The sequence below is a fragment of the Kogia breviceps genome, chromosome 11, assembly GCF_026419965.1.
Source record: "Kogia breviceps isolate mKogBre1 chromosome 11, mKogBre1 haplotype 1, whole genome shotgun sequence".
NCBI lineage: Eukaryota > Metazoa > Chordata > Mammalia > Artiodactyla > Physeteridae > Kogia > Kogia breviceps.
In genome coordinates, this window is record NC_081320.1 from 11,632,058 (window position 1) to 11,657,766 (window position 25,709).

The 25,709-nt window shown below is 35.5% G+C and overlaps 1 protein-coding gene across 1 annotated transcript in view; it reads left to right on the forward strand.

Annotated features, from left to right (window-relative positions):
• The window catches only part of ZC3H6 (zinc finger CCCH-type containing 6), a 52,880-nt gene extending 27,471 nt beyond the window's left edge, over positions 1-25,409 (forward strand). The window contains exons 4-12 of the mRNA XM_059079073.2: positions 4,495-4,771; positions 7,384-7,517; positions 12,501-12,617; positions 13,246-13,357; positions 15,815-15,924; positions 16,918-17,171; positions 18,797-19,308; positions 19,630-19,863; positions 22,914-25,409. Coding sequence (XP_058935056.1) covers positions 4,495-4,771; positions 7,384-7,517; positions 12,501-12,617; positions 13,246-13,357; positions 15,815-15,924; positions 16,918-17,171; positions 18,797-19,308; positions 19,630-19,863; positions 22,914-24,385 — 3,222 coding nt within the window. The 3' untranslated portion in view covers positions 24,386-25,409. The remainder of the gene's footprint in view (positions 1-4,494; positions 4,772-7,383; positions 7,518-12,500; positions 12,618-13,245; positions 13,358-15,814; positions 15,925-16,917; positions 17,172-18,796; positions 19,309-19,629; positions 19,864-22,913) is intronic.
• Positions 25,410-25,709: the final 300 nt, after the last annotated feature.

Consider the following 25,709-nt stretch of genomic DNA (forward strand, 5'->3'; position numbering starts at 1 on the left):
TGGCCATTTGTATGTCTTTGGAAAAATTCACTATTTTCACCATTTTAAAGTATACAGTTCAGTGACATTAAGTTTATTTATGATGTTGTGCAACCATCACTTCTGTCCATTTCCAGAACTTTTTCATCTTCCTAAACAGAAGCCATGTCCCTATCAAGCAATAATACCTAATTTCCCCCTCCCTCCACTCCTGGTAACCACTATTCTACTTTCCATCTCTATGAATTTGCCTGCTCTAGGTACTTCATATAGGTGGAATCATGCCGTATTTGTCCTTTTGTGTCTGGCTTATTTCACTTACCATAATTTTTTCAAGGTTCATCTGTGTTGTAGTACGTATCAGAATTTCCTTCCTTTTCAAAGCTGGATAATATTCAATTATATGTATATACCACATTTTGTCGATAGATACTTGGATTGCTTCCACCTTTTGTGTATTGTGAATAATGCTGCTATGAACGTGGGTGTATAGGTATCTCTTTGACACTCTCCTCTCAGTTCTTTGGAGTATAGACCTAGGAGTAGAATTGCTTGATGATACGTTATTTCTACATTTAACTTTCTGAGGAACTACCAACTGTTTCCCACAAAGGCTGCACCATTTTACATTTCCACCAACAATGCATGAGATTTTTCTGATTTCTCCACATCCTTGTCAAGCTTGTTATTTTCTGTTTTTGTTTGTTTGTTTTGTTTTGGATAACAGCCTTCCTAATTGGTGTGAAATGATATTTCACTGTGGTTTTGAGTTACTGCTTTTTAAAGAGAAAAATTAAACTTTCAATTTCATTCTTTGCTTTCTGATATTAAAAATAAATTTTATAAGACATATGCTACAAATTTTAAATCTTTGAAAATAAAGAATACGTCATGTATTTATGTCTGCTAGGGCTGCCATAACAACATACCACAGACTGGTGGCTTAAACAACAGAAATTTATCTTCTCACAGTCTGGAGGCTAGATCTGAGTACAAGATCGAGGTTCTGGCAGGTTTGGTTTCCTCTGAAGGCCACAAGGGAAGGATCTGTTTCGGTCTTTCTCCTTGGCTTGTAGATGGTCACCTTCTTGCTGCGTTGTCCTCACATGGTCATTCCTCTGTGCATGTGAACTCTTGGTGTCTCTGTGTGTCCAAATTTCCTCTTATAAGGGCAGCAGTCAAATTGGATCATGGCCCACCCTAACATCCTCATTTTAACTTAATCACCTCTTTAAAGGCCCTTTCTCTAAACAGTCATATTTTGAGGTACTGGGGGTTAGGGCTTCAGTATATGAATTTTGTGCCACCTACCTCTTCAAGTGCAAACATTATTTGATGTGTTTTAAACAGAAAAAAATTTAAAACAACATGATATACTTTATGTCTTTCTTAAAAGACACTATATGAACAGAATCTTCAGTCTGAATATTATTTTGTGCTAGAAAAATCCTGATGCTCTCAGGAGCACTGAGGAGTATTCAGGTCAGTGTGCATGTATCTGAAAAACTCCAGGCTTTCTGAGTTCTGGTGGGTGGGGGTCGCTAAGCCTTCTGCTTTTTCCAGACTCTGGACTCCTTTTGTTCCCAAAGGTTGAAAGGATAGTCAAAAGTGCTGTTGAACCTTTCAGATGATTTTTCATGCTGGGCTGATGCTTTCAGAGCAAAAACAGCTCCAAATACTGCTCATTTCTGGGGATTTTCATCTACTCCATGGGTAACGGTCCAGTAAATCCTTCACTAATTTGTTAGCTCTCTGATGTCTACAGTGGTCTGAAAAAAATATCTCATCTATCTTTGCTGCGTTTTCTTAGGAGGAGGACTGATCTGAATTAAATTACCTAGTCTGCCATTAGAAGAGAAAGTTCAGGATCATTTCCTTCACATATGGTTTAGTGTTGACTCACTGAGGTTAGAAAGTATATCCTAAAGATCTCATTTAATTAGATAACAAGTATCTGCTGTATGACACTTCTATAGTTATAGGCTGACAATAGAATATAGTATTAGCATCTAGCTATTAAATTAGAGGACTTAATATATCTCCTTTTTCCTCAACCTTGTTCAGGGTCTCCTGTTCTCTTATTTCATGCTTAGAGTGACAGTCTGTGTAACAGAAACCAAATCTGCCCCCACAGACATTCTAGCAGGTAGATAGCCTAATAATCAATAAGCAAAGTGATTGGAGAAACTATATTCTTCAGTAAAATTTATAGTCTTTTTCATTTCTTTTATCTTTAGCAGGGCTTTTAGAAATACTTGCTAGATCCTTGCTGGTGAGCACATTTTGCTCATTCCAAATGGTGAACATGTGAAGCACAGGGAGATATTCTCCTAGAGAACTGGGGCTGCTCTGTAACCCCTCATTCATTTAGCGCTTCCTGGAGAGCTTGCACCGCATGCGTGGTGCCCTGATGCAAACACTAAGCACTGCAGCAAGCCACATTAGAGTCTGTCACTGCAGAAGAAGCCCTGAGGTTTGCATAATTAGAGGGCTACTAGGATATTTGCAGTTGGGAAAACGAGGGATGAATTGAAAGTTTAGGGATAATTCTGCTTGAAAAAGTAGGAATTATGGAGATTATTTTTGTAACGGCTGTGAAAAATCAGAGAATTGGATTAATATTAAGACTTAAAGCTTTTGTGAAAAGTATTTAATCTCTAGAGAAAAAAATTCATACTCGCCCATTAACAGAGTAATCCTTGCTCATTAGGCGTTGAAAGTATATCATTGAAGAATTAATGTAATCACATTTTTTATAAAAGGAAATGTAAGTACCATTCAACTAATTAATTAATCTTCAACTTAATCAAAGCAATTATTTTTTGTTTTATTTTCATAGTGGCTTTTTTTAAAATGTAAGAAACTGCCTTTTGGCTATAATTGTAAATCCCCTTCTGAATTTATGAAGTGCTAGACTGAGAACAGTTTATAAACTTTAAAAACGTTGCTTAAAAATATTTGGAAATCTAATATAATATCTTCAAAATTTAAAATTGATGAGCTAATTGATTTTCTTGATTGCTTTAGTTATATACTTTTTCTCTATTTTATAATTGCTGAAAAGGACTTAATATTTCTCTGAATTTCACTTTTTTTTAATTTTTGAATTTTATTTTATTGTTTTTTTTATACAGCAGGTTCTCATTAGTTATCTGTTTTATAGATATTAGTGTATATATGTCAATCCCAATCTCCCAGTTCATACCACCTCCACCCCACCCCCACCCCCACCCCTGCACCCCGCTTTCCCCCCATGGGGTCCATACGTTTGTTCTCTACTTCTCTGTCTCTATTTCTGCCCTACAAACTGGTTCATCTGTACCATTTTTCTAGGTTCCACATATATGAGTTAATATACGATATTTGTTTTTCCTCTTTCTGACTTACTTCACTCTGTATGTTCTCTGCATTTTGTTAAAAACACAGTCTCATGTTGGTATTCTGCCAGGTCAGTATTTTTATATCACATTTAAAATGTACTAAACTGAAAATGAGTCATGGTCTGAGTTTTTCTAGATCCTCAAGCTATAATTATGGGCAATTTTTTCTTGCTTTCTTATAAAAAAATTGACAATAGATATGATAGAAGTAATAAAAATATTTCAGTGAATAGAGATAGACTTGAATACTATCATTAAATGAACTTCTAGGACTACAATGTATATTTTGTTTTTACATGCTTTAGTAAAAGGCAATAAAATTATAGATTTTTTTTACTATTAGGGAAATCTCTGTTTTTTCTATTAGACCTCAAATATAAATATTTTCTTTTTACAAACTTGACTTTACATATCGTTTTTTGTTTTTTTTTTTGCGTTATGCGGGCCTCTCACTGTTGTGGCCTCTCCCGTTGCGGAGCACAGGCTCCGGACGCGCAAGCCCAGCGGCCATGGCTCACGGGCTTAGTCGCTCCGCGGCACGTGGGATCCTCCCGGACCAGGGCACGAACCCGTGTTTCCTGCATCGGCAGGCGGATTCTCAACCACTGCGCCACCAGGGAAGCCCTACATATCGTTTTAAAGTTAAATATAATATGCTTAAACGTGTCATTTGGGAATTTTTGAATCTTAGGAGACTCTATATATTTTCTACCCTTGCTCCAAGCTATTTTACTATTTTTCTTTTCTGTATTCAAAAAGGCCTCTTCAGTTTTTTGGAGACGGGATTTCTGTTTGAGAGTATGGATTTTAAAGTACTCTTATGTGTATAAATATTGAGGCATGGAGCATGAGAAACATAAGAAACGGACATGGAAAACAAAAAGCGAGCAAGACACACTCTCCCGCAATGTTCTATGAACATTATAATGTTTAATAACATCAGAGTAGCATTTAGCTTTTGAACTTAGTTTTTTAAATAGTGCCGTAGATAATCTCTAACCAAGAGGCAGAGCTAATAACTGTCTTTTCCCCTTCTTTCGCCCAACTTTCTGGGGGAAAAAAGATGTCCTGTGTTACTATCAATTCCTACATATAACTGAAAAATTCTTGGTAATGGTTTTGCGTTTTCACTTAGCATGGACATATATCAGGAAGCTACACGGCATCAAAGAAGAGTCAACATAACAGAAAATTTAAAAGTAAAGAATATGATGAGTACAGTACCTACAGTGATGACAACTTCGGGAACTACAGTGATGACAACTTCGGGAACTACAGTCAGGAGACAGAGGAAGGTTTTGCCGGCCAGCTGAGACAGCACAGGCAGACTAAAGAAACCGCCGCTGCTGCTTTAGGATCATCATTTTCTAAAGAACCAGGGAAAAAACAAAGATTGAAAGGAATTCAGCAAGGTAAGTTAGAAATTGTCTGTTTTTTAATACGGGAACCTTATTAAAACAGGTAAATATGAAGTAAAAACTTAAATTTCTTCGCCCTTTCTCATGATCAGCTTATTCCTGTGCTTCCTAAATTCATTATTTATTTTGTAGACCTTGAGGACAAAAATCTACAAATATTTCAATCTGCATGATATCTTAAAATTTGAATTTAAAAGATTTCTTAGTATTTTTAAAGTGTATAAAAATGTAAAACAACTTTCCTGTTATGTTTTTCCCCTCCCTTTTATATGGTATCAGTATACTGAAAGACATAACCTACCTTTTTCAGCTGTCTCTGTTACTCTGTATTACTTTATGTTTTAGACATGTAAGGACAGAATCCTGGGAAGCTATTCTTTTATTAGGCTTTAAAATGTAGTGATCATCTTTGCTATGTAAATGTACTCAGGACTATAGACATTCTTCAGGATCAGAAATAAGAACATAATCTAAAGAAATTTCTGGAGTGATAACCTATTCATCTGCTATATTGAGGTACATCATCCCTGGAGAGACCAGTACAAGATTGCCATAGAAATTATGGGTCACATCAGGGTCAAATCAGCCTTAAGAACTGTCCAGTCAATATGTCTGCTTCAAGAAACTGGAGCGAGATGAGGCTGAGGTGAAGTAGTGAGCACCCAAGCCCTATGTAGCTATCATTTAATTATCATTGAAAAAAGGAATCAGTTACGAGTAAATTTGGTTATTTTTATGGCTTTATTTTTTTCTTGATTTCCAAGCAAAATTCCTCTGAAAAATGTGGATCTAGGCTTTGTTGAACTAAAGAGACAGGAATTTGTCTATGCATATGCTATTGTAATTAGTAAGTTTGTTCCTGGAGTCCAGACATAGTGGTGTCAGGGATCATTCCACTTGGGAAATAAGGGGAATGTAGAGGCCTTGTTCATCCCTTCCCAGCTGGGATTCTTCCTTTCAAACTCTGTTTGTTCTGTTAAAGAATTGAATATTGCATTTTATTTTGACTTTCATTTTTTCCCCCAGAATTATGAAAATAATAAATATATGGTCAAATGTAGAAAACTTTTTCTATGTGTAGAAAAGATAACCCAGCAAAGATCAAAGATAAAACAAAAGCAGTTTGAATCCCTACTCCCAGAGACAATTACTATTAATATTTTTAGTATACTTTTTTTTTTTTTGGCTGTGCCACAGCTTATGGAATCTTAGTTCCCCAACCAGGGATCAAACCCAGGTCCCCTGCAGTAGAATCACAGAGTCCTAACCACTGGACTGCCAGGGAATTCCCCGGTATACATTCGTCTAGAATTTTTTGACAATTATTTTTTAACAAAAAACTATACACTGTTATAACTTGGTTTTTTCCCTTAACTGTGAATTGTATCTCAGTCATTCTTATGTTAATGAGTAGACTTTAATGTCTACATTCTCTTCAATTAAATAGATGTGCCATAATTTGTCTAATAAACTGTTAGGTTTGTTGTTAGTAATTATTTGGGATTTAAGTTGCACCCATTTTTTAAAATTCTGTGATTAACCCTGCATATTTATACATATCGTGGCAAACATTTTTTTTTGAGAGTAAATGCTGAAATGTAGAATTGAGTCAAAAGACATAGCTACATTTGAAGATTTTTGATCAATGATATACCAAGTTGATATCCAAAAAGGTGATGTAGCAATTTATAACACCCCTGCCAGTGTGTGCAAATGCCAATTTCTCCAAATCCCTACCAACATTATTCTTTGAGGTGAGAATAGTTATGTTATCTTTAAATTTTTTGTGTGTGTGTGGTACGCGGGCCTCTCACTGTTGCGGCCTTTCCCATTGCGGAGCACAGGCTCCGGATGCGCAGGCTCAGCGGCCATGGCTCACGGGCCCAGCCGCTCCGCGGCACGCGGGATCCTCCCGGACCGAGGCACGAAGCCGTGTCCCCTGCATCGGCAGGCGGACTCCCAACCACTACGCCACCAGGGAAGCCCATAAATTTTTAATTTCTTTGATTTCTTTAATGAAAATTTATTAGTTCAATATGACGTTGGTATAATGAGAAATCACTTTGTATTGTAACTGACTACCTTAGTATATAATTTTAGTCATTTGAGTATCTCTTTAGAGTTTAAATATCAAGTTTTTCAAAAGTAAAAGACAAGTATAAATTTTGCTTGGAGATATATGTGATGTCTATTCAGCATTATCAGTAGAAACTCAGTTTGCCACAAATTAATCACTAATACCTACAATGTCTTCCTTAGAGATGAATGTAATATTTAATTCTCTTAAAAACAGAAAACATTGTTAATTGCTTATTCTACGGAAAATTGAGAAGAATAAAACTAGATTTGACCTCTCCAGCCACGTATATATCCTTGTTTCTTGCCTTCCTTATGTTGTTAACATCTCTTAAGAAACAGAACAATAAGGAGCAGTACCCACGAAGTAAAATGTAAAGACTGAATTAATTTTTTTCACTAAATCTAAAGGGAAAAAAAGAATACACCGTACATTATAGACTATTTAAACTATGCTAGTCCCTGTAAACTAGTAGATTGTCTAGTGTGCTGTTTTTTTAACTATCTGAAGTACATTTTAACTTTTTTAGGTATTGAACAGAGGGTTAAAAGTTTTAATGTTGCTCGTGGACGCGGCTTGCCGAAGAAAATCAAACGCAAAGACCGTGGGGGAAGGGCCAATAAAGGGCCTAATGTGTTTTCAGGAACGGATGACTTTCAAGAGGTACTGAGAATTTATATATAATGAGGAGAGGAACTTTTCCATTTTGTAACTTATTTGGCTGCAAAAGAAAGCATTGTGATTTTTAAAAAAATTTATTTATTTACTTTTGGCTGCACTGGGTCTTCGTTGCTGCGCGCAGGCTTTCTCTAGTTGCGGTGAGCGGGAACTACTCTTCGTTGCGGTGCACGGGCTTCTCACTGCGGTGGCTTCTCGTTGCGGAGCATGGGCTCTAGGTGTGCGGGCTCAGTAGTTGTGGCACGTGGGCTCGGTAATTGTGGTGCACGGGCTTAGTTACTCCGCGGCATGTGGGATCTTCCTGGACCAGGGCTCGAACCCATGTCCCCTGCATTGGCAGGAGGATTCTTAACCACTGTGTCACCAGGAAAGCCCAGCATTGTGATTTTAATGCGCCTTTCCTAGTAAATGAAAATTTTCCAGTTCAGATCAAATGAGTATAGATGAATTCCAGAAAAGAAGTATTGTTTTAATTAGTTTTGATAGTAGTACACAGATGCACGTTTTGGTGCCCTCGAAATAAAATCGGAAAGCACCTCAAAGTAAAATTGATATGTCTGAAAGCAAAAATGTTTGTTCTATTATTTCTCTGTTGTACTTTCCTTTCCTAGGAGTCATGGTCCCTAGATGCAAATGGCAATAAAATGCTAATAGTTCAATACATAGCAGGACCAAGAAGGGAGATAGCGGTAAATTCACTTACTTATTACAGTTGAAATCATTAAAAGAGAAGAAAGGAGGTATAAAAGGTTGGAAAGATGAATTTATGAATTATGTGTATAGTAGATATTGAATAAATATATGTTGAATTGAACTGAACTCTGAACAGTACACTTCAATCTTGTAGCAACTTTCTGGATTAGAGTGGTCCAATTCCTGTATTCTGCCACTGTTCCAGTAAGATTTGGTTGAATTGTACAGAACAAGGGTGGGTTATCAGTAACTGCGACCTTGATTGGTAGAAAAGGGATAGTAGGGGCTTCCCTGGTGATGCAGTGGCTAAGAATCCACCTGCCAATGCAGGGAACACGGGTTCGAGCCCTGGTGGGAGGATCCCACATGCCGCGGAGCAACTAAGCCTGTGTGCCACAACTACTGAGCACACGTGCCACAACAACTGAAGCCCACGTGCCACAACTACTGAAGCCCACGTGCCTAGAGCCCGTGCTCTGCAACAAGAGAAGCCACCGCAATGAGAAGCCTGCACGCCGCAACGAAGAGTAGCACCTGCTCACCACAACTAGAGAAAGCCTTTGCGTAGCAACAAAGACCCAATGCGGCCAAAATTTTTTTAAAAATTAAAAAAAAAAAAGAAAAGGGATAGTAACATATTGTAATTGGAAAATGCTCAGTTTTCTCATTTCGGTGTTTAAAGATAATGGGCAAAGATTTCTTAATATGTATTCATTAATGTACTACTTAGGGAGTTGTTAACAGAAAAAAGAAGTTTGGGCCCAAATGAATTTGTGAAACCCAGCACATGCTACGCTACTCTTGGGGATTCTCAGTCAACATTAATGTATTAAACACTGAGCAGATTAGGCATAAAGAAGTCTGTTTTACTTTGTTCAGTCCATCATTTTCAAAATTTACTTGACCATGAACTCTTTTTTTCCTACACACCTACTAACATTTACTCTTAACTCACTGTTCCATGGAAACAAGCTTAGAATTTCTGGGTGACTATAACCTGCCTGTCCATCTTTCTAGACACGTGTAGATGTCTAGGATGTGCTGCTTCCACTAGACCAAATTAATATGAATGTTTTCTAAGTAAGCCTTCGCCTATATTCAGTACTTATACCCTATATGTGAAAAAAAAATTAGCTTCCAAGAAAGTATGGTGTTGATCGTGTTACTGCCTATCTCTGAGCTTCAGTTTGCTCAATCTGTAAAATTAGAGTACAGTATTAACTCTAATGGCCTCTTCAAGCACTAACATTTTAGATGTTTGCAGATCTGGGCTGCAACTAAAAGATTTCTTTATCATGTAGTAGAAAATCAGAATAAATTATTTATTTTACATTTATCAGATTTAGAATATTTTTCCTTTCTCTATCAAGATTAAAATATGTTATCAACACTATGTCAGTTTATTGGCTCTCATGAGAGATTTCTTCTTACGGTTCCAGAAACAAGCAGGAGCATGTCAGAGTCCAAGGAAGCAGCTCATGTTCAGAAGTGCTTTGGTGGAGGCCCATCCAGGGTAGAGTGAACATACTTGGCGTGGCCAACATAGATCCATTTTTACCCTTGCCTTTCCAAGGAGTATAAGATCCTCCAAAGGCCAGATAAATTTAGGAATACCTGCATGTCCACACTAATTTTCTTGAAAACTCAAGTATAGTCACAGAACATGCAAACTTTTGATGGATTTTAAAGCCTTATTCATTCTTTTGACCATAAGACTCCTAAAATTTGTTAGTCTCTATAGTAGCTATTAAATTTTTTTATAAATACATATTCTTTTCCCAGCAGATCCTTTAATTTCCTCCTCCTTTTAGTATATCTAAAAAATCTTTTATGCTCTTGTTCCCTATACCAATATAATACATCCTCTAGAGTAAATAAATTTTAAAATCACCAAGTGGGTAGTTTGGTTTTTCCCTCCCTTTCTCTGTCTTTTCCTTCTCTCCCTCTTTCTTTCTTTTTTTTTTTTTTTCCTGGCCACACCGCACAGCTTGCAGGATCCTAATTCCCTGACCAGGGATCAAACCCATGCCCCCTGTGGTAGAAGCGCAGAGTCCTAACCCTGGACCACCAGGGAATTCCTTCTCCCTCTTTCTTGAATTGTGTTTTCTTTGAAACGGTGTGATATAGTGCAAAGAGTTCTATCTTGATTCTACTAACATGAAATGTAACCTTTGGCAAGTCACTAACTTCACTAATCTTCAGTTTTCATATTTGTCCAATGAGGGTGATGAACTAGATTACTTCTGTCGTTCTTCGAGCTCTTATAGTTCATAAAAGATCTTAAGGATAGAGGACAACACAACATTGTGAATCAACTATACTCCTATATAAAATAAAAATCAAATTTAAAAGTTTAAAAAAGGATAGAGGACATTTGTGGTTCTTCTGTAGGCTCAAGCTTAAAAGATCAGATCTTATAGGCATTTTATTTTATCTTGAAATTTTGTTTAAGTTACTTTAGATTTTCTAGAATACCTTGGTTATAGTCAGTTTTTCCATAGTTATGGGTACTGCAATACTTACTACTCGTTTAAACAACTAAACTGGAAAAAAAACAGCCCCCCCCCCCCCCGCCGTGATCCTCCGTTAAGACAATGAGGTGTATCATTAGAAAGTAACATAGACAGAAAGAGTGAGTTATTAATGAAGAACATAGTTACAACTTGGTACATTTTTCAGCGTTTCTTTGGGGGGGAGGGTGATTACCTAATATTTTTACTTTTTAATTTCAGAGTTATATTCCTCAAGTTGGCTCATTGACTTTGCACAGTGCACTCTCTATGGCTGCCTATTTTATTACAGCCACAATTCCTTGTACAGAAGGCATATGTGAACTGGTCATTTATATCTACTTGTTCTAAGTGAGCCTAGAAATAGAAAATGTTTGTAAGTAAAATTTACATAGATTTAAGACATTTTAAATGATCCTATCAGAGTAGAGTATAAGCAGTTTCTTTGCGTTTTCCTTGGGCAATTTGGGTATATATATATATTTTTAAAAGAACCTCAAAGATTATCTGTTTTCCTGGTATTCTTATACTTTTTTTCAGAATTCTTCTAGTAAAATATATATTTCATTAGTTGGGAGTGCTGAGGATCAGATTTAAGTTTAGCCATCTATTTCCTTAAGTGTTTGCTGTGAGGCAGTTTCCTGTTTTCAGTTGATTGTGCTTTGTTCTCCATCTTCTAACAAATTGAGGGAAAAGGGAAAACTGATATCAAATCAGAAGAGCAAATATCAGTAGTTACTAAGCTTCTCGATGTTCAAGGCACTATGCATGCTAAGAGCCTGCAAAACAGTGATGTTTTATAGCGCTCATGAGCAGAAGTCCTTAGCTTGGCTAAGCATCATACTCTCTTGCTACTCAACCCTCTTATACTTGTAGCAAAAGTTGAACAGGGGACTGAGGAGAAGAACTAAAAAAAAATAAGTAGGGCTGTGAGATTTTCTACCACATACTAGTTTTTCTTAATTTTTTTAATTTAAAAGTTAAAGATAATACATCCTCCATGTTTTTCCTATAGAAAGTACAAAATAACCACACACGCAAGCAGTCTATAATTTTTTAGAGATACATCTAGAGACATACACTGTTAAAGGTAGGGGTATATTCTTTTAGTCTTTTTGTTTGTCTTTATTATTATAAACTGGGGTCACATTTTCACTTGGTAAGGTATTATGAACATTTTCTTATGTCCCCAAATTGTCTTTCCATCCCATGACTTTTTAATGACAGTATAATAGTCTACCACCTAAATGTATGATAATGTGTTTGACTTGTCTCCTAGTTTCAGATGGGTACAGTATTTCTAGGTTGTGTTTTACTTGTAAATAATTCTGCAGTAGTTATTTTTGTGAATAAATCTTTGTGTGCCTTCCTGATAATTCCTTCAGAATAATCCTGAAAAGTACAAATTTTGTGTCAAACAGTATGGATATTTTACATCTGTCAACAGTACATGAGAGTAAATATTTTATTGTACCTTTGCCAAAGTATTATTATTAATTTTCAAGATGTTCATAATTTTATTTTGAAAAATGTAGTTGTGTGTCCTCATTAAATTAGAAATTGGGTTCTTTGCAACTATTAGTATAGCAATAAGCACTTTTCTAGAAGCATATCTCTCTCCAAGTAAATGAATAGCATCAGAATGTCCAGTCTTCACTACTTTTAATAATCAGTGTATACTGCTTTCTAGATTCATTTGACTATAAATTTTAATAACCTTTTTACTACTTCATATGTTTTATTTAAGTAATTTTTTTTCTTGCAGTATAGTAAACCAGGGAAAAAATGGAAGGTTATGACTCAGGAATTTATTAATCAGCACACAGTGGAACATAAAGGAAAACAAATCTGTAAATACTTTCTGGAAGGGAGATGTATTAAGGTAAATTTATAGGGGTATCATAAATCATTTTAACTTCTGAAATAATCTTTAAAATTTAAAGTCATTTTAGGGGGTGGTTAGTTTTTTCATTTCTCATATAGTTGTAATAAAACTGGTTCTTCAAAATGTATCTTGCATTGAATACTGTGTATCAGAACTCATTTAATTATATTCTGGGGCAGTAATGTAACTTGTTGAAATGAGATTTTATTTAACAAACACATGATGCTGACTGTATGGCAAGTACTGTTCAAAGTAGATTACTAATATTAAATGTTTTAATGTTTACAGTGACACAGTGAATTGTAGTCACTGTTATTATCCTCCTTTTTAACATGGCCAAACCAGGAGGTTAAATAAGTCCCCAGAGTAGCTCAGCTAGAAATGGTGAGTGCTGGTGGAGCCAGGCAGTATCCTATGAGGTCATGCTGACTGTGCTGGCTCTCTGTGCATAGCCACATCCACTGTCTTGGGCAAGAATTCTAAGGACTGTTTGAATTAGTATTAGCTCATTATTTAAAGACTGGAGATATGACCATATTTCTACCATGAAACACCATGGAGAAAATTCAATTCAGTGGTTTCTTTTTTTTTCTCTTTCTTTCTTCTTTTCTTTTTTTGTGAACAGGGAGATCAATGTAAATTTGATCATGATGCAGAGTTGGAGAAGAGAAAAGAGATCTGCAAATTTTATTTACAAGGATATTGTACCAAAGGAGAGAACTGCATTTATATGCATAATATCCTTTATTAAAAACATGTTAACCAAAATATTGCAGTTTTTAAGCATCACTGAGGCTTTAAAAATCATAAGTACAACCCAGAAAGCCTAGTTTGGTTTTAAATTTAAAATATCATGTTATATAAACCAGGTCTAATCAGCCTTTGCACTTCAAAAGGGCAAACTGAGTTTTTTTCTTTAGGGAAATGAAATAACTTCCCTTTGGAAAAAAATCTATGAAATAAATGTACTTTATATTTAATATACTCAGCTTATAAGTTTTTCAAGAGACTGTGCTTCCTGAAGGAGTAGTTCACAACATATTTATTTTGTGACTAAATGATTATTTACTTAGGTTCATAAGTAATAAATTGTCATTGTTGGAAATTATAAAATCAAAGTCTTATCAAATCTTACCACCTAATGATAAGCACTATATATTCTTCCCTACTTCTCCCTTTGGAAATCTGTACATTTCAGTTGTATTCCTACCTCTACCCCTATGGCATTTCACTATATATGGTCCTTTAAAAAATATCTATATATATATTTATATATAGATACATACACTGTCCTTCAGTAAGGACCTTATTTTTTTTCCAAATGATTAGCTCATTGTCCCCTCTTTACAGATTTAAAAGGTCACCTTAACCATATTCTAAATTTTCCTCTGTGCATAATTCTGCTTCTATACTACTATTACACACTGTGCTCTTTGACCATTCCCCTCTGTAATATTATATTTGATATTTACTAGGGCAAATACTCCTTTTTTCTTTATCAAAATGTTATGATAAATTTATCTTATTCAAGCAAAGAAAAATTTTTTTTTCAGATTTTATGTACTTCTTTAGAAACCAGATACCTTACTGAACTGTTTCTTAAAGCTTTCCAAAACAACGACAACAACAACAACAAAGAAAGCTTTCCATCTATTCTTATGTTTTTCTCCATAGTCATGCCATCTGTGGCATGACAATTACAACTGTATTGTCCATACTTCCAGAAAAATGTTAAATAATAGTGATGGTGGCAGCATAATACGTTTCAAAGATAATGCCCTTTTGCTTTGGCTTATGGCTATAGTTTTAAGATAGATTTTTTAAAAAACTCAAGTATGTATATCCTTATTTTACTAAGAGTTGTTTGTTTTATTTTGTTTTTTTGCGGTACGCGGGCCTCTCACTGTTGTGGCCTCTCCCGCTGTGAAGCACAGGCTCCGAATGGATGCGCAGTGTCAGTGGCCATGGCTCACGGGCCCAGCCGCTCCGCGGCATGTGGGATCATCCCGGACCGGGGCACGAACCCGTGTCCCCTGCATCGGCAGGCGGACTCTCAACCACTGCACCACCAGGGAAGCCCTAAGAGTTTTTAATATCAAAAAAAGATCTTGAATTATATCAGTTGCCTTTTGTATCTGCTAAGATGATCACATGATTTTTCTCTCTTGACCTTATCAATGTGATGATCACAATAATAAATTTCCTAAAACTACCCAGAAATTTCCAGAACATACACTACCTGAAAATGATATATTTTTCACTATACTTCTAGATTTAATATTTTCTTTAGAAGTTTGTCTCCAAAATTTTAAGTAAGATTAGCCTGTAGTTTTCATTTTTGGGATATTTGACATATCAGACCCCTTTATTTTCTTCATAGATATGAGCTCTTGCTACAAAATTTATTTGTTCTATATTTTATTTTAATGAGTAAAGTAACAGTTTACATAATTAAATTATACCATAATATTTGCTATAGCCATCATAAATATTTTTACTTTAAAAAATTGTTTTCTTGAAAAAGAATAGATATATATATGTATAACTGAATCACTTTGCTGTATACCTGAAGCTTACACAACTTGTAAATTAACTATATACTTCAATTTAAAAAATGGTTATTGAGAAAAAAGAATATTAATGGAATTAGCTAATTATCCAAGCTTAACATTTATACTTAACATTTCAGTATCATGGTACTCTCAACAAACTATTGAAACTTTAACATGACTCTTTTGATAAGTGGTGAAAGCATCTAGATTTTGCACAGAATTTTTGGCATAATTTATATTATGGTAATTTGGGGGATGATTTGTGAAATCTTGACCCAAAGCTCTTTCTAAGGAAGTCTGTGTTAATTACCCACATTACTAGCTCTACTATGATAGAAGATATAAACATCTATCACTGACAAAAAAATAACAGGTAATATAGTTTGTACAGTCAAGTTCTTTTAAATAAAAAAGTTAAACTCTTAAAAAAATGTTTTTTAGTTTTAATAGAGGATACTTAAAATATTTTGAATATTTTGCCATGTATTTAAAATATTTTATCTTACAATTTAAAATATTGTGTGATTATAGAAAATTTAGTACAATATATAGTAATAAAGTCATTGATTCAGCAGTTGTTTTTTGGTTTAAAAATATGAGAGTTTGATTTTACGTGGTCTATTCCTTAATATTTTTATTTACATGAATTTCCATGCAAGTTCTATCATAGTGGAGCAAAATGTTACCAAGGAGACAATTGTAAATTTTCACATGATGATCTGACTAAAGAAACAAAGAAACTTTTGGACAAAGTGAGTAATATTTTTGCACCTTGATTACAGATTCATTTGACTTGAATCATGTTTTGTAAGTCATAGTTTATAAAACTCTGCTGAGAGATCAAGGACTTGTTAGTTTATGTTTTATTCTATTAATGTAATGTGTTAGAAAAGCAGGAATATTGGATAAGAATTAAGAATCTTTTGTTCTTAAAAGATTAAATTATGTGATATATATGAAACACTTCATACCACTCCTAGTAAGTAGTAAATGCTCAATAGTGGCACCTATTATAGTGTCCTTTACTTATTAATGATAGTAAGTAATATAATTGCCTTAACCTTAAAAAAAACAGAATCTTTTGTTCTTATCATTGTTCTGCCATTAAAAAACCTAATTTTTTCAACCAGTCCCTCATAAATTTTATTTCTCCCAGTTGAGCTTCTGTTCAAATGCAGTTTATTTATTTTCCAGTTTTACTGAGATATAATTGGCATACAGCACTGTATAAATTCAAGGTGTACAACATAATGATTTGACTTACATACATCTTGAATTGATGATCACAGTAAGTTTAGTGAAAATCCATCATCTCATATAGATACAAAATTAAAGAAGTAGAAAAGATATTTTTTCTTGTGATGAAAACTCTTGGGATTTACTCTCTTAACAGCAATATACAGCACTGTTAATTACATTTACCATGTTGTACTTTACATCCCTAGTACTTATTTATCTTATAGCTTGAAGTTTGTACCTTTTTAGTACCTTCATCCAGTTCTCCCTCCCACTACCTTGGTAACCACAAAATTTGACCTCTAAAAAAGCTAGTTTACTTCAAGAAATATCCTTTACCTCTTTGAACCTCATATTCTTTATAAAAAAGTAGTTAGCTATCTCTGATCTATTTCAAGTTTAATATTGTATTTTTCTATTAACAAAACTAGTTTACTCAAGTCTTCACAGTTTTAAATGTGAGGAAGAAAGCTTGTTTTGAAATAGTAATCCTTGCTAATTATTTTTAGGTGTTGAATACTGAAGAAGAAGCTACAAATGAAGACGAAAGAGAGTTAGAAGAACTTAGAAAGCGTGGCATAACTCCTCTTCCCAAACCCCCTCCAGGAGTTGGGCTTCTGCCAACCCCACCAGAGCATTTTCCCTTTTCTGATCCTGAAGATGATTTTCAGACAGATCTCTCTGATGATTTCAAGAAAATTCCATCTCTCTTCGAAATAGTTGTAAAACCTACTGTGGATTTAGCACATAAAATTGGGAAGAAGTAAGTTAAATTTTTCAAAAAATGGCTGCATTTTCCCCCTAAAAATTCTTATTAAGAAACTAACTTGTATTCCATGTCAATCATATAATTAAATTTAGGTAGAGGTAGCAGATATCTGGCATGCACCCTTACTGCTGCTTCCCACTTCCTTTTTGCCCCACCCTCTGCTGCCTGCCATCAGTGCTTTTCTGTACAGAATCCTTAACACAGCTTCAGAAACCTCTCCACACACTAATCCTGAAGGGCACTGCCAGGTGGACGGAACTGGCATTCCTACCACCTTGTTATGAGGCAGCACTGTCATTGATAACATCTTCAAATAGTGGGTAGTATGTCTCCAGCATATTCATTCTTTTAGAGAAGTCGTTCCTTGGGCTATTAAAGGAAAACCTCTGGATAAGGCTGCATCCAGGTTTGCATTTTCCAGTCCTGCTTCCCATCCACCAGGGTCTGTGCACCTGGGCTCTAAGTCCCATTGTTGATTATTCTTTTAATCCTGAAGACTGGGGGAAGCAATGAGATCTCAGCAATTGAGGAATAAGAAATCTGTAGCAAATATCACAGTTAATGTGAGCGATTAAAACTATTTCTGTTAAAGTCAAGAAGAAGACAAGTCTGTCCACTGCTTGGCCAAATATTATAGATTAGATCCTAGTCAATGCAAAAAGAGAAAGATATAATAGATATGATAATAGATATGATTAGAAATGGTGGGGCAGACTCATTATTTGGGCATTTTTCCTTAGTGAACCCCAAAGGAATCACTGACAAAACTATTAGAAGTTGTACAGTTGTTCCTGGGTGTCTGAGGAGGATTGGTTCCAGGAACTCCATGGATACCAAAATCCACAGATGCTCAAGTCCTTTATATTAAAATGGGGAAGTATTTGCATATAACCTTCATACATACTCCCATATACTTTAAATAATCTCTGGATTATCTATAATACCTAATACAATGCAAATGTTATGTAAATAGTTGTAAATACAATGTAGATACTATGTAAATAGTTGCTGGAGTACAGCAAATCAAGTTTTGCTTTCAGAACTTTTTGCAATTTTTTTCTTCTGAATATTTTCGATCTGCAGTTGGTTGAATCTGTGGATGCAGAACCTGCTGATATGGAGGGCCAACTGTAATTAAATCAGTAAGATGCCCAGAAAGAAGAGCGACATTCAAAAACTAAAATCTTTTTATATCAAGCAATAACCAATTAGAAATTGTAATACTAGCAGTACGTTTATATAGTATAATTCTAATTTTGTTACAAAAAGGTCTGTGTGCGCCTAGAAAAAGGATTAGAAGAGAACCAATCAAAAATTTTATCTCTGGGTGATAGGATTAGAGATGAATCTTATTTATCTTTGTATGTTTTTCAAAACATCAATATTAAGTTTTAGAACAGATGATAGTAAGCAGCAATTTAGAAAACTGCGTGCTAAAATGAAGGCAGGATACATATGTTGGTGTTTCTACTTATAGATAATATGGAATAAACTGCTTCTTAAAAATATAGTTTTCTCTTCTGATACCGTAAAACATTCAACCAATATCTATTTAGAAATGTAACATTCTTGTTTGCCTCTTTTCTTTGAACTAAGAAATATTATTCTTTTGTCTACAGGCCACCAGCATTTTATAACAGTGCCTCACCACCAGGACCACAATTTCAGGAAAGCAGCCCGCATACTCAACATATGTATAGTTCTGGGTCAAGTCCAGGTCCCGGACCTAATATGTCTCAGGGACACAACAGTCCTGTGATGCACCCAGGCTCCCCTGGACATCATCCATGCGCAGGACCTCCTGGTCTACCAATGCCACAGAGCCCACCTTTGCCTCCTGGTCCACCTGGAATTGTAGGCCCTCACAGTCAAGCGGGAGTACTTATTCAACCAGATACACCTTTGACACCACCAAATATGAGTGGTGCTTACCATTGCCCTGGCTTTCCAGAACACATGATGAAAGTACCTAGAGAGAATCACTGTTCTCCAGGTTCATCACACCTGCAAAGTCCTGGTGAAATGCAGCTCAATACCAATTATGAGTCCTTACAAAACCCAGCTGAGTTTTATGATAATTACTATTCACAGCATGCTGTACATAATTTTCAGCCACCCAATAACTCTGGTGGTAAGCTTACCTTTTGAAATAACTCATTTCTAATTTAAAATATCTGGAGTCCTATTTTTCTTTAAAAGCATGAAAAGAATGCATGTTTTAACTAAAACAACATAAAATGTGATGAAATTGAAACATTAAAATATGATTTAAATATAACCAAATATCTGTAACAATAGAACTTTAGATAACCTTAAAAAGTGCTTATAATCACATAATAATCTGATAATCAAATGTGATATTATTGTAACTCAGTTTCTTACAACTCACAGTGGTACTTGTCTAGTGGAGTTTTATGCTAAATCAGTGTCTCTTTCTGTGTTATGTATGTAGATGGGACGTGGCATGGTGAATTTGCCCAGCATCAGCCTCCTATCGTTCAAGACTCACCTACCCGCGGGAGTGGGTCTGACAGCAGCAGTAATGTGACAGGCCATGGCCCCCTGCCTGCACCAGGTCTCCTCCCTGCAGTGCAGAGAGCTCTTTTTGTTAGACTTACTCAGAAATACCAAGAAGATGAAGAACCAGGCAGCACCCAACCTCAGAGGGCACCAAGCAAGGAAGAAGGTATGTCAGGTGGTATGATAGCATCTTACCTGTTTGGATCACTCAGTTCCTGAAATGGTCTTGAATAAGTTTAAATTTGAAAAATGAGTTCCTGTGAACTATCTATTCTATTTCCAATTTATCTCATAGCTCCTATCTTCTTGGGATTGCTTGTAGTTTCCAGTGCCATTGATGCATTAGTAGTTAATTGCAGAGGGTTTGATTTGAAGCGGTAAAGAGATCTGAAGCTGGAGTGTGAGGCCTGGGCAAGCAGACTTGCTATTAAGCCTTTTTTCTTTCTTTTTTTTTTTTTTTAAAGAAAAGAAATAGAACAGGAACAAGATACCTTCCATTTAAGGAATTTTAACCTGTAACTCAAGCTCAAAGTTATTTGATTATTAGATTTTCATGGGCAGAGGCTGTATACTTCAGGTTCTATGTTATTAAGGAATATTATTTTTAATGTAAAAGGCTACATGGAGACACTAAGTTTCCCTTAGTATTTTTGATATTGATAAGTGTACAGCAATTAGTTAACTCAGTTAAGGGCAGAGAGCTTTAAATCACCCAGTTCTTCTTTTTTTTTTTTTTTTTTTTTCCTCACTGTCGTGGCCTCTCCCGTTGTGGAGCACAGGCTCCAGACGCACAGGCTCAGCAGCCATGGCTCACGGGCCCAGCCGCTCCGCGACATGTGGGATCTTCCCGGACCGGGGCACGAACCCGCGTCCCCTGCATTGGCAGGCGGACTCCCAACCACTGCGCCACCAGGGAAGCCCACCCAGTTCTTCTTATGAATTACAAAATTGATGTGTTTGGCCACTGTTAAACATGAAATTTAGGGCTTCCCTGGCAGTCCAGTGGTTAAGACTCTGCACTTCCACTGCAGGGGAAACGGGTTTGATCCCTGGTCTAGGAAGTTTTGCATATCTCGAGGTGCAGCCAAAAAAAAAAAACCATGAAATTTATGAATAACTAGGTAGCTACAAGCTATTATATAAACATTGTTATGTTTTCAAAAACGGTGTTATTAACTCTTCATTTATTTAGCATGACAGGGAAATGAGGAATTTCTAATAAGTTAATTTCCTGTAAAATTTATGTGTACTCTTTTAGGTACTAATTTTAATATGCAACCATTTTAATGGTAATCTTTCTTTAAAGTGTAACAAAGCTTTATGTTTTCATAAATAAGAAAATTAAAACTTTTCTACATGATATAAAATTTTATACTGTAATACTATAAAATTGGTAATGTTTTATGAGGCGTGTTTACTCGGAATACAGAAAACTTCTTAAACAGCTAGGTTTTTTTGTGTTTTTGTTCATTGTTAGAAATTTTATTGCCTTTATAAATTTTATTTGTCCTTTGATAAAATGCTGATAGAAAACTCTTAACTATCATTTTCTATCTAATATCTGCTTTCCACTGACCTTTCTCTACTGTTCTACTTTCTTTCTGCTCTATATTCATTCTTATTCCAAAAAGAATTTAAGATGGCTTATAAAATATATTGATATAAAAGTGAAAATAAAATAGCATCTTACCTATTTGGATCAGATTTGGATTGTCTTACCTATCTGGATCAAGTACCAAATTCTATGAGGAGTGAAACTCCTATACAGAAATATTTAAAATAACTACAACAGCTGAAAGTGAATCACAAGTCTAGCTCTAGACTTCCTGGAAGTCAAAGAAAAAAAAAAAAAGATCCAGTGTCTAGAAGTAGTTTTTTCAGACACTGAGATATGAGTAAAACTTTTTGCCATTGTGATATAATATTGATATATACTATTTTAAGCCACATCCCCACCCTAAATATGAGTGCTTGTTTTTTTTTTGTTGTTGTTGTTTTGGCTTAAACAACAGATATTTATTGTCTCACAGTTCTGGGGGCCAGAAGTCAGATCTAGGTGTCGTCAGGGTGGATTCCTTCTGAGGGCTGTGAGGGAAGGATCTGTTCTATGTATTTTTTTTTTAACTTCTTTATTGGAGTATAATTGCTTTACCGAGTGCTTGTTTTGTCAGCACTGTTCTGCTCAAACTAAGTGTGTAACACTAAAGTTCGATGTTGTGGGAACACATTAGTGAGCAATGAGATGAGGTAAAAGTGAGAATATATATGCTATTCTGTTGATCCAAGATATTCTAGGATATGTATGAATATGTGTGTGTACATATGTTCGTGTATATATATATGTGCGTGTGTGTGTGTGTATATATATATACATATATATATATATACATATATATGGCCAATTCAGAGATAATGTATGTGTGTTTTAATGGAGAGGAAGGAGACTCGCCTTCCTGAAGCATCAGTTTTTATTCCCTTCTCTACTAGAGAGAAGACCTCTGATGCTTAAGCGTCTTAACATTGTGCCTAATGCACTAGGGTTACATAGGCTTTAAGAGTAAGGTCCAAAGTGTTCTCCTAAAGTTAAAGTATATAAATTTCAGGCTGTTAGTTTTCTTTGTTGTTTTTAATTTAATGTTTGAATAATTAATATAGTCACACAGGTCAAACATCTAAAAATATAGTATGAGTGAAAAGTCCCCACGTGAGCCCACACTTGCTTGGTTCCCTTTGCTTCCTTAACCATCATTGTTAGTGTTTTGTTTTCTTTCCAGATATTTTCTTTTATAGCTCTCCCTTGTTATCCTGATAAATCCAGAGCTATGAAGTTTAAGGGATTGCTTGAATTAAAGAGAGCCAAAACATTTTGGTATTCCTTTTCAAGAGTGTTTTCCCTTCTCCCCCAACTCTGTCTTACCACACATTTCTGAGCTCCCTTTGGCCAGTTGGAATGAAAGGTTCAGACTGTTCTCTGACTAGAAGGACATTACACATGTTCTAATATCATACTTCTTTCTTTATAAAGTATAGTGACTGAATTGTTAATTGTTATACCGCATCTTATCTTGTTCCTTATCTTGAAACTGTCATTTCTATGATGCGTTTTCTTGAAGTTAGACTACACTTATTTCAGAAATAGTATATGTGTTTTTTTCATCTTAATTAAGGCCAAATATGAATGCTTCATTCTTTACCATAGTTTTTGTCTGCATTTAGATGATACTGTTAACTGGTATTCCAGTAGTGAAGAGGAAGAAGGAAGCAGTGTCAAGTCAATACTGAAAACATTGCAGAAACAAACAGAAACTTTAAGGAGTCAACAACAACCTTCCACAGAACTCAGCACTCCTACTGATCCAAGACTTGCTAAAGAGAAAAATAAAGGAAGCCAAGTTGTTGACCCTAGACTTAGGACTATCTCAAGGCAAGACGTTAGAAAATCTTCTGAGTCTACCCCACTGGATCTTAGACTTGCTTGGGATCCCAGGAAATTAAGAGGGAATGGAAGTGGTCATGTAGGTTCTTCTGTTGTTGGAGCAAAGTTTGATTTACATCATGGAAATACTGGCTCTAATGTCAAACACAAAAGAGGAGACGATGATGATGAAGATACAGAAAGAGAACTGAGAGAAAAAGCTTTCTTAATACCTTTGGATTCTTTACCTGGTATAGTGCTCCAGGATCCAAGGTCACAACTGAGACAGTTTAGTCACATTAAAATGGATATTACCCTAACCAAACCCAACTTTGCAAAACACATCGTGTGGGCTCCAGAAGACTTACTTCCAGTCCCTTTACCTAAACCTGACCCAGTATCTTCAATCAATTTACCTCTGCCCCCTCTTATAGCTGATCAGAGGCTCAGTAGGTTATGGAATACAAAAAGTGATCTTCGTCAAAGCACAATGCCCACTGATGCAAAACTAGCAGCCAAAGCCAAAATTAACACAGCAAACAGAGAAGGCTACCTAGAACAATTTGGAGACTTACATAGTTCAGGAAGTAAATTAGGAGATCCTAGGCTGCAAAAAAATTTTGATCCTAGACTTCACAGACTGCATAATACAGAGTCTCATCAAGCAGTTATGAAGGATTCACATACATCAAAGGGTGCCCCTCATTTAGCCAGATCAAACTCTGGTTCATCACAGCCCTTAGGGGCAGTATCTAGCAATTCTGGTCCCGGGGCTTTGCCTCCATATGCCCCTAAACTCTCATCTTCAGCTGGCCTTCCCCTAGGAACTCCAGGTTCAGTTCTTAGTGCTATTAGTTTGTATGACCCTAGGGAGCATAGTTCATCATCTACATCAGAGCTAGCAACAGAAAATGCAGAGAACCAGAAAAAAGGTGGTGGTTTAAAAAGTAGTGATAAAAACGAGCCTCCTCCTGGAGAAGCAGTCCTACCACAGAAAATCGCTCCAAATGTGGACGTCACTGTTGATGGGCCGGCTGACCCACAGGCAGATATTCTTGGGAGTTCCAGTACCGTTCAGGTCCCAGCAGTGCACAGTCTTCCGATTCAGGCATTAACAGGCTTAATTAGACCCCAGTACAGTGATCCAAGACAGTCAAAGCAGCCGGGTCAGGTGAGCCCCACCCCAGATGATGATCCTCGTAGAGCAACAGATGACAAATCTCTGAAAGAGGTTTTTAAAACTTTTGATCCAACTGCTTCACCGTTTTGTTAGCTATTGTGTAATTAAGCAGTTCTTTTCACTCTTGTGACTATTGCAGTCCCCTGCTGTTTTGTAACTGGTTTACCTCTATAGTTTATTTATTTTTAAATTATAAACACTTTTCAGCTGCTAGTATCAGAACCACATGAAGTTATATCCTCTAAAGCCTGTGGTATTTTATATAATATTTTTATAATTTTAAGAGACTGTAGTAATTGACATAGAAACCTATATATCATGTTAGCTTCAGTAAAAGTACTTTTATTGTAAATAAACCATCATGAACTCAACACTCTGCCTGAATATATGCCAGTTGTCTTTCATAATCAGTGTTTAGATAAATGATTACCACTTTTATATGGTTATTAGTTTCAAGCAATATAATGTACATTACTTTTCAGAAACAGTATTTTGACTAGGATCCTATTTGTCAACACAGAACTGATTAATATGTAATGCTAACTGCTAGCTAAAATGTAAAATGAAGTAAAACATTTTTTTTTTGAAGTAAAACACTTTTAAAATCATAATTAGCAGAGCAGTTCATGTTTAAGGGCATCACTTTTATTAGTACTGGCAATATTATTTGTGTAAATGAAGCATTTGAATGTTGTACCTTTTAAAAGTATTTTATGGTATACTGTATCATAGAAGTTGGAGATATATAAATAGAATGTTTTGCTAAAGTGAAAAATTCCCGAGTTCTCTAACATAACTTTTTAAATTTAATTTTTCATATTAATAGTTATGAGTTACTGCTGTGTTACATTATGATGTTTATGCGTTTCGATGTTTTTTGTCTTTAGCAGCATAATTTATATTACTTTTTCAAATGATGTTGCTGCAATCATTGTATTCATCATGACTTTGGCAATTTTTAACAAAATTTTAAAAGATCCAGTGAGTCTGTGGTGATTATTTCATTGATAATGTTTTAAATGTCCAGGTTCTATATTTTTTCTTAAATAGCGAGAAAACACAGAGATGGTATAGTCAACTGTATCTGGCTACCAATAAAGAATCTCTTTCAGATCTCACCTGACTGGCATTCTATAACAGAGGAGACTGCCTGGTGTTTTAATGTATTCAATGTCTCCATAGCTCGGAAACCTCCTGAATTGATTAGAAGTTGTATTTTTATGAAAAATAATTTGTACTCATTCTTGTATATTTATTGCAGTATATAAATAATGGCAACCCTACCTGTTTTATACATATATTATTTATAACTAAAACTAAGTAGTACACTTAGTTTCAGGCTAAGTGTATATATTAATATCTTGACCTAGAGGTATGTGACAGTATTTGCCAGTAACAACTCTAATAAGTAACTTGA